This window comes from Pagrus pagrus, assembly GCF_965226575.1.
Source record: "Pagrus pagrus genome assembly, chromosome: 7".
Taxonomy (NCBI): domain Eukaryota; kingdom Metazoa; phylum Chordata; class Actinopteri; order Spariformes; family Sparidae; genus Pagrus; species Pagrus pagrus.
The window spans coordinates 35,056,415-35,066,278 of record NC_140191.1 but is presented as its reverse complement, the minus strand read 5'-3'; the positions used below and the strand labels follow the sequence as shown (position 1 = coordinate 35,066,278).

The following is a 9,864-nucleotide window of genomic DNA, read 5'->3' as shown; positions in this document are numbered from 1 at the left end:
TCTCGAGTGTGGGAGGTACAGCAAAAGCACCTTGCCTGCATCCAGGGTCCACCAGGAGTGCAGCTTTACACCAACATTGGGTCAGGGCTGGAGAAAGGAGACAAGACACTGGATGTCCTAAGATGCAGCAGAGGGTCCTCCTCTCTGGAAAGCTTTCATAAGCACCAGTGTGCTTTCATTCCAGGCATGTTAAAGCCTCACACACATATGGTATATTTTGCTATAGAATGTTGACATAATATTGCAAGTTGTTGTAATCAGTGATCCTGTTTTTTGTCTCATCAGGGTGGAGATGCAATGCATTGCACACTCAGATGTACATGCTTGAGGGTGTGTCAAGGTGGAATTTGAACCGGTCAGCACAAGCACTTAGTATGACTGAGACATCCGGGACAAAGATATATGACATTCGCTTGATGTCCAACGTGAATGCGCTCAGCCACAAAGTCTTGGGAAAACCACTTCTTCCAGAGTTTATCCAGCCTGGGAAACCTACCGGTAAGAAAAGTCTGCTGTTGATGATGATCAAACCTATACTGTGACATGGTAGGCAAGTAAACAATAATTTTTCACTTGGTGAATACTTATTGCAGGAGAGCGTATTGCTGTAGAGTATCTTCTGGCACAGTCCAACAGAGGAGATCTTCTGAGCCAGCAGATTGGTGATATTGATGACATCCTGCCAGAGATCTTGGATGAAGACCTCGAGGATGAATGTCCTGATGTGACCGTACCACAGGCTCATGACCTCACATTGCAGGTAATATTATGTCAACAGTATATCAGACATCAAAAAAAATATTGGAGAACTAATAAACAGTTCATGTTTAATGTAGAACAGACACAACAAACCTTTAAAAGATAAATGTATTCTTTTATTAATCACCTCAGGAAATTGGAAGCGGTGACCCCAGGCCTGGGTCAGATCCCAGGTCCCCATTTGAGGAGAGTGATGCCTCTGCTAGGCCCGTCCACTCCCCATTTGAGGAGAGAGATGCCTCTGCAAGTCCCGTCCACTCCCCAATTGATGTCCTCATCCCATTTGAAGAGAGTGGGCTCGTCACTCCAGCTCCGGTAAATTGGATAATGTTTCACCATTAGAAATGCGGGCTTCTTTATATTATCAGATGTTTAAAATCAGCTTTATTGGTTCAATTCTTGTAACAGGACACTAGGTGTGATGCCAGAGGGATTGCTGGATGGGAGGCAGTTGATGCCTTGGCAGGGTACCTGGTTGGGCTTAACCAAACCATCACTGCACTCTCCAACGCTGAAGTGGCAGAGATTTTGAGGTTGTACGCATTATTGAATGTCTTTGACCAGACCCCCACCAGATACACCCTCAAGACCAAAAAAACAACTTTGCCAGGACCTTGGAGAGCTTCGCGAAAGCGCAGTGGCTCTGCTCCAGGCCAGCAAGCAGCCGAGAGGTATCTACATCTCATATAGCTGCATTCTTTTGCATTTGTATCAGTATATTTATGTCAATATGTGAACAGGCATACATGATGAGCACTATGTGATCTGGTCATCTATTTGCAGATTGTTCATGGTCCATGGTCAGGCTTGCCACAGACCAGACCACAACAGAGTGTCAGAGTGTGTTGCTCTTAAGCTTTATAAAGAGTATAAGGAAGCCAGAAATAGGCCAAAGGACAATAAAGGCAAGACATTTGCCATACCCCAATCCATCGTAATGGCTTACTGTCATATCAAGCAGCTAGTAGAGGACTCCAGAGAGATCATGGACAGGAGTGACCTGGTACTGGTAACCATCAACACCACCACAGTGTCCTCCTGGTGAGTTCATCTTTTATATCTTCATAAATTGATTGAATTGGATACTTGAACATTTTAAACAATTAACACACTGAAAAATGTACTCTTGTGTGTTTTGTTTTCTGTCTGCAGGCTGCAAGATCGCCAAAAGAGAGCTGAACGGGATTCTTTACTACAGCTTCCACAGCAGATTGCCGTGGCTAAGGAATCCCTCCTGGAGGCTCGTGACCTACCATCACAGCCAGTTCAGCATGGACACAATCTTTTGGAGTTCCAGGAGCCTGAGAACCATGAGGGTGAGGCAAAAATCCGCCAGCGACACAGTTCCAGGACACCTGTACCATGTGCCAGTCCACACACAGGTGGGGGAGACGCAGCTATTACCAAGCACAATGCTGCTTCCTCTCGAAACAGCTGTATGGAAAGCTGGTCCTCTACCTACCAGCCATCCCCAACAAATCAAATCAAATCAAATCAAATTTTATTTGTATAGCCCAAATTCACAAATCACAGTTTGCCTCAGAGGGCTTTACAATCTGTACAGAGACGACACCCTCTGTCCTTCGACCCTCGATTCGAGTGAGGAAAAACTTGCCCCAAAAAAGGCCCTTTTAACAGGGAAAAAATGCGGAAGAAACCTCAGGGAGAGCCACAGAGGAGGGATCCCTCTCCCAGGACGGACAGACGTGCAATAGATGTCGCATTTACAGAGCAGATCAACGAGATCACAATGTATTCAATTATAAGCGATGGTTGACAGGAGTGAAAGTACACAAAGATGTATTACAGCAATAATGATGAAATGCACATGGAAATGTGATTACTAGTGATAACAGTAGTAATGATCAATGGCAAGGATGGTATGTAGCAATGCAGTACGATAATAGTAGTGGAACGTATGTAACAGAGATGTGACTAATATTAGCGACAGTAGTGGTGGGTGTCAGGCAGGGTCATACACACTACCAGAGCTGGACATCCTTTCTTCAGGCACCCCTGGAGCACTCCCAGGAGTACTCCTCTGCCTATCAGCTACCCCCAGCTCACACTCAAGGCTGGTCCACTTACCAGACACCCCTGGCACACTCCCATGTTTGGTCCTCCACCCACCCACCACCCTCAGCATCCACCCAGGGCTGGTCCTCCAACCAGGGCTGGTCTGCCACCCACCCACCACACTCAGCATTCTCCCAGGGCTGGTCTGCCACCCAACCGCCACCCTCAGCATCCTCCCAGGGCTGGTCTGCCACCCACCCACAACCCTCAGCATCCTCCCAGGGCTGGTCATCCACCTCCTACTGTCCTGACCAACCTAGGCTCCCTCACCAAGCACCCCAGAGGCACTAGATCCCCTTAATCGCCAGCGTGAATGGCGATTAAAGAAGGCAGCCCTTGAGAACCAGGAGCGAGTGAGGAAAGGTGAGCCCCCAAAGAAGCGACAGGCTAAAGAGAGCTACCACTATGAGTGTAAGCTGTGTGGTCAACCCAAATCCAAGCAAACTGGACACTCTCAGTTACGTGGCAAATGGTACTGCCCTGCATCTGGACAGACCCTTGAGGAGTGGAGAAGCTCTTTGTAATTACACCAATAGACATTCTTTTTTATTGTAATATTTTTAATAATAATATTTTTTATTTCTTATTGGAAAGTATGTTAACATTCACTGTTGAAATCATTTGCAAAGAAAAAACAAAAAAACAGACCCTTGAGGAGTGGAGAAGCTCGTAATTACACCAATAGACATTCTTTTTTATTGTAATATTTTTAATAATATTTATTTCTTATTTGAAAATATGTTAACATTCACTGTTGAAATAATTTGCAAAGTAAAAACAAGCAAAAAAGACAAGTTTATTTGCTGTTGCAAAAATTAATAATAATTTGTTGCTGTTGCAACTATTTGCAAAAAAACAACAAAAAAACAATAAAAAAAACAAAACAACAAAACAAAACACAACTCTTGTGGTGTAATAGTAACACGTCCATCCATTGGATGGGAGACTCCAGGTGCAAATCCTGGCAAGAGTGTGCAACTTGTTGAAACAAATACATAATTTAAAAAGTATTTATATCAAACAAAACAGGGCAATTTCACGATATGCTATGTTAATTGGTGGGGTAGCTTGCTGGTCAAACCAATAAATCACTTAATTTTTTTCGATTGCTAAGACGCATTGGTTGAAACTGAAGCGACATGTTCAAAACTCTTAACAGTCTGCATTTCCATCATGCAGCTCAGCTCAACAGTTAATCTCATGCCCAAAAGTTTGTCTCACCAACAAAACAATTCATACTTGTCTCAAAAGAAGCTCATTCAAGAAAACACTAGCACATTGTCTCCGTTTGGAAACACACACAATCACTCTTAACAAACGGAACGACAAAATACTAACAACAAAGAACATTACATCAAATACATCTTATATTTCAAGTTTGAATGATTTTTGTCAGGTAAATCAGTATTTTATATAAGACCTTTTTCACTTTAATGGATCTAAATTATTGTATATGCTGTAATATATTGCACCAACACTGAATCAGGAATGCAGAGATTTATTCAAGAACATTTGTACTTTTGCATAAGTACTTCAGGACCATACAAAAAATAAAGATTACGTAAACAGAATAATGCAGAATCTCAGATTCCAGGGGTAGAATACAAATTAAAGTAAGAGATAAAACTAAACTCCTTCCTCTCCTGGCTGCTCTTCTCTCTCTACAGCTTCACCCGCTGCTCTTTGATCCATACTTGCACAGGAAAAAGCATCAGAAGCCACTCCTTTTGTATATGCTTGCTAATGAGGCCAAACGCAGATCACCTGAATCAGTTTTCAGCTGAAAACTACCATCAGCTGTTTGGAATTGCATCTTTGTTTTATTTATTTTTATTGTCAGTATTTTGATATAATTTTCAATAGGTTTCAATGTGGCTGCAGCAGAAATTCCCCATGTTTTTTCCCCTATCATTCTGTTTTGAGTGTGTTTTTAACTGTTCTGAACAAAGTGTATTAGCATTTGAAAAATGTGCTGTTAAAGCATAGTGTTTTGCAGGTGTGAACTAGTGAATGAGAAAAGACTTCATCCATTTTGGTGACTGTGGCCACTGAATGCACTTCGTCTGAAAGCAATGAAAAGTGAGACACAGTTTAGCCCACATGCATTTCTGTTTTGCAGACTGTGTTAAGAGTTTTGAACATGTCACTTCAGTTTCGACCAATGTGTCTTAGCAATCGAAAAAAACTGTAAGTATGTTTATTCTTCCAAAAGCATTATTTTGCATATTAAAAGCTAAGAATTTCACCTGCTGTCAATCATTTTCTCTCTTTTTCTTTTCTCTTCTTCCCTCTTTCCCCCTTTCCCCTCTTCCTCATTTTTTTTCCTCCCCTCTTCAAGCTGACCTTTTTGCCCCTTCTTTGGCCGAGTGGTTAAGGCGATGGACTAGAAATCCATTGGGGTCTCCCCGCGCAGGTTTGAATCCTGCCAACAACGCAACACTGTTTTGTCTCAAGGACATTAAGACCTGGATGACCTGCAATTTTCCGCTGTTAAATTCAGATAAAACCGAAGTTATAGTACTTGGTCCTAAACACCTTAGAGATGCATTATCTAATGATATAGCTAGTTTGGATGGCATTAACTTGGCCTCCAGCACCACCGTCAGGAATCTGGGAGTTATCTTTGATCAAGATATGTCCTTCAACTCCCACATAAAACAAATTTCAAGGTCTGCATTTTTTCATCTACGTAACATTGCAAAAATCGGGCCCATCCTGTCTCAAAAAGACGCAGAAAAGCTAGTCCATGCATTTGTTACTTCCAGGCTGGACTATTGTAATTCTCTATTATCAGGCTGCCCTAACAAGTCTCTAAAGAGTCTCCAGCTGGTCCAGAATGCTGCAGCACGTGCACTGACAGGAACTAAGAAAAGAGATCATATTACTCCTGTATTGGCCTCTCTGCACTGGCTCCCTGTAAAATCAAGAATAGAGTTTAAAATCCTTCTCCTCACCTACAAAGCTGTTAATGGTCAGGCACCATCATATCTCCAGGAGCTCATACTACCCTATTACCCAACTAGAGCATTACGCTCCCAGAACGCAGGATTACTTGTAGTTCCTAAAGTCTCCAAAAGCAGAATGGGAGCCAGAGCCTTCAGTTATCAAGTTCTTCTTCTGTGGAACCATCTTCCTGTTTTGGTCCGGGAGGCGGACACCCTCTCTACCTTTAAGAGTAGACTTAAGACCTTCCTTTTTGATATAGCTTATAGTTAAGGGCTGGCCTAGGCCTGTCTTGGACCAACTTTGGTTATGCTGCTATAGGCCCAGTCCGGGGGACAAATGACACACTGAGCTTCTCTCTCCTCCTCTCCTCTCCATCTGTATACATTATGCCTGTATACATGCCCCATCTCTGCATGTCACTGACTTCACTTCTTCCCCGGAGTCCTTGTGCTTTCTAGTCCTACAGGCTCTCATGGATCCTGGCCGCACCCGGGTCGTGGATCGTGGATGCGCCTACTGCCATGGCCCTGCCTGACACCCACCACTACTGTTGCTAATATTAGTCATATCTCTGTTACATACATTTCACTGCTATTATTGTAATGCATTACTACATACTATCCTTACCGTTAACCACTACTACTGTTATTACTAGTAGTCACATTTCCATGTGCATTTCATTATTATTGCTGTAATACCTCTATGTACTTTCATTCCTGTCAACCATCTATTATAATTGTATACATTGTGATCTCGTTGATCTGCTCTGTACATGCGACATCTATTGCACGTCTGTCCGTCCTGGGAGAGGGATCCCTCCACTGTGGCTCTTCCTGAGGCTTATTCCGCATTTTTTTTCCCTGTTAAAAGGGTATTTTTTGGGGCAAGTTTTTCCTCACTCGAATCGAGGGTCAAAGGACAGAGGGTGTCGTCTCTGTACAGATTGTAAAGCCCTCTGAGGCAAACTGTGATTTGTGAATTTGGGCTATACAAATAAAATTTGATTTGATTTGATGAAATCTGTAGAACGAGTTATTGAAAGTATGAGACTTAGAAATTGGGATCGCACAGAATGGGAAAAGCCATAAGGGAGTCATCAAAATTAATCACACCGCCACGCCCACCAGGAATAACGTAGACGAAAGCTTTTGACAACTTTTCATCATCAAGGTATGAGGATGCTTCAAAGTGAATGTGAAGTCTGTGGTGTTAAATCTGTAGGACGAGTTAGTTAATGTACGACGCTTAGAAATGGATTTCCTACAGAATGGGAAAAGCCATAAGGGGGGTCATTGAAATAAACCGTATCACCACGCCCACCAGGAATGACGTAGGCAAAAGCTTAGCACAACTTTTCATCATCAAGGTATGAGGATGCTACTGAGCGAATGTGAAGTCTGTGCCGTTAAATCTGTAGGAGGAGTTAGTTAAAGTACGAGGCGTAGAAATGGGTTCCTACAGAATAGGAACAGCCATAAGGGGTCATTGCACTTCCACGCCCACCAGGTATATCGGAGGCAAAAGCCAACAGCGTTGGAAAATTGAAAATCGGCGCACGCCATTCAAGATGGCGGAGATTCCTGTTGCGGCAAAAATTCCAACAAAAATAATTCCGGGCTAACTCCTTGAGACCCATAAGTCCTGTAAATTTCAAGACAATCCGAGAAAGTTTTTGGTCACATGACCCGACGTTAGGTGGAGCCCCCTGGCCACACCCTTCCCTAATCATGTTGAATTATCAAATTTTTCACGACATGCGACTTCTTGGGGAAGGACAAAAAATAATTAAAACTGCAAGCAGTGATGAACGGGCTCTCGCAGCCCCACGTACGTCGGGCTGTGGCGCCGTTGAAGGCCTGTGTGCCCAGATTTGTGCTTGCCTGTTGCCTGTGGAAATTTCCAACCTAAATGGGATTCATGTCACACAAAACACAACAGTGACATCTTCAGTGACTTCCTGTGTCCAGTGGGTGGCGCTATGGATATGACGCAGTATTGATGCAGAGACGTATTTTGGTTGAGCCCCTCTACATGTGTGACGAATTTGGTGAAGATGGGAAATTGTATGTTGAAGTTATGAGGACTTCCTGCGTGATGGCGAAGGATCGAAATTGACCGCACCGCCATTCCCACCAAGCACAACTCAGGCTGTTGAAGGTAAAAGGATGCTACTGAGTGAATGTGAAGTCAGTGGCGTTAAATCTGTAGGACGAGTTAGTTAATGTTTGACCCCTGGAAATGGGTTTCCTACAGAATGGGAAAAGCCATAAGGGGGTCATTGAAATAAACTATCACCACGCCCACCAGGAATGACGTAGGCAAAAGCTTAGCACAACTTTTCATCATCAAGGTATGAGGATGCTACTGAGCGAATGTGAAGTCTGTGGTGTAAAATCTGTAGGACGAGTTAGTTAATGTACGACCCCTGGAAATGGGTTTCCTACAGAATGGGAAAAGCCATAAGGGGGTCATTGAAATAAACCGTATCACCGCGCCCACCAGAAATGATGTAGGCTAAAGCTTAGCACAACTTGTCATCATCAAGGCATGTGGATAAGGCGTAGTGACTGGGAAGCCTGTGGTGTTAAAGCTGTAGGCCAAGTTAAACAATGTACGAGGCATAGAAATGGGAGAAAATGGCGGCGAAATCTCAACTTTGAACGAAAATGGCAGACTTCCCATTGGACTGAGGCTATGGGTCCAAGAGGTTTTTTTGTGCGTCTGGTCATGATACATAAGCGTACCAAATTTTGTTCATGTATGTGCATGTAGGAGGTGGGGATTTAAGTTTGAAATATTCCAGGGGGCGCTATGGAGCCATTTAGCAACACCTGCTGGTTATTTTTGGTGTGTGGGTTACAGGGGCCAGTCTATACCACCCCTATTAATTTCATATCCATAAGTGATATGGTGTGGTCACAGTGGCAAAAATAAAATTAGACTGCCACCAGAGCGCCACCTAGTGGCGAATCGGTAAGACCTTCATCAGGTATCCTCAGGAGGGCAGTGACAATGAGTGTACCAGATTTTGTGTTCATATGACCAACAAATGTGGTGATATAAAATACATCAATTTAAAGAGTGCCACCTAGTGGTCATCGGCCCAAATTTTGCACAGAGGGTGACCCGCAGATTCCACTGGATACGGTATAGCTACGGTACGGCTGCGTTACGGCCCCGGTACGATTGTGCTCCGTCGTCCTCGTCCGGCAACCCCCACCAGTTGCGATCAGCTGGAGAAACGAAACCGAGGAATTCCCGCGATAATTACATTATCACACACGAACGCGGTTATATGTATGTGTTATAAACACAACAACACGAAGTGGAACACAAGGAGTTAGTTAATGTACGAGGCTTAGAAAAGGATTCCTACAGAATGGGAACAGCCATAAGGGGTCATCGCACTGCCACGCCCACCAAGTTTATCGGAGGCGAAAGCTTTTCACAAGGTGTCATCATCAAGGTCTGAAGATGATATGTAGTGAGTGTGAAGTCTGTGGCGTTAAATCTGTAGGACAAGTTACATAAAGTATGAGGTGAAAACATGAAAAAAAATGAATGGGAAAACCCATAAGGGGGGCGTTAGGGGGCGCTACTGAGCTATTGTGCTGCGCATGAAGGCAGTTGTGGTATTTAATTAATTTACTCATAGGTAAGGAGCTACGGGCAAAATTTGGTGAGTCTGCGAACATCCTGAAGTCCGAAAAAATGCGTCGGAAAAATGAAAATCGGCGTACGCCATTCAAGATGGCCGACTTCCTGTTGCAGCAAAAATTCCGACAAAAATAATTCCTGGCTAAATCCTTGAGACCCATGAATTTCACTACGATCCCAGAAAGTTGTCACGGGACACAGCGACGTTAGGCGGCGCTATGGACTCCCCTGGCCACACCCACCCCGAATCATGTTGAATTCAGATGTGGGCGCACACATGTGACGTATGTTCTGAGTTTGGTGAGTTTTGGGGTATGTTCAGGCCTCCAAATATGCAATCTCGTGAAAGGAAAAAGAAAAAGAATAATAATAATCCTTACAGATACAATAGGTCCTCGCACGAGATTCGTGCTCGGGCCCTAAAAA

General features: G+C 43.7%; 1 protein-coding gene across 1 annotated transcript; it reads left to right on the top strand.

The window, feature by feature from the left end:
* Positions 1 to 315: 315 nt before the first annotated feature.
* LOC311260487 (uncharacterized protein) lies at positions 316 to 2,652 on the top strand. The gene is made up of 6 exons (XM_084358328.1): positions 316 to 498; positions 594 to 760; positions 892 to 1,074; positions 1,168 to 1,430; positions 1,543 to 1,800; positions 1,912 to 2,652. Exons 1-6 carry the CDS (start codon positions 321 to 323, stop codon positions 2,270 to 2,272), a joined length of 1,410 nt encoding a protein of 469 aa, XP_084214454.1. The 5' UTR covers positions 316 to 320; the 3' UTR covers positions 2,273 to 2,652.
* Positions 2,653 to 9,864: the final 7,212 nt, after the last annotated feature.

What these genes read in the sequence shown, in the direction of transcription:
- LOC311260487 (XM_084358328.1), top strand. Translation starts at nt 321, where the DNA reads ATGCTTGAGGGTGTGTCAAGGTGGAATTTGAACCGGTCAGCACAAGCA. An exon ending in GGCCAGCAAGCAGCCGAGAG is followed by an intron (nt 1,431 to 1,542) that starts GTATCTACATCT and finishes ATCTATTTGCAG; the next exon opens with ATTGTTCATGGTCCATGGTC. An exon ending in ACCACCACAGTGTCCTCCTG is followed by an intron (nt 1,801 to 1,911) that starts GTGAGTTCATCT and finishes TTCTGTCTGCAG; the next exon opens with GCTGCAAGATCGCCAAAAGA.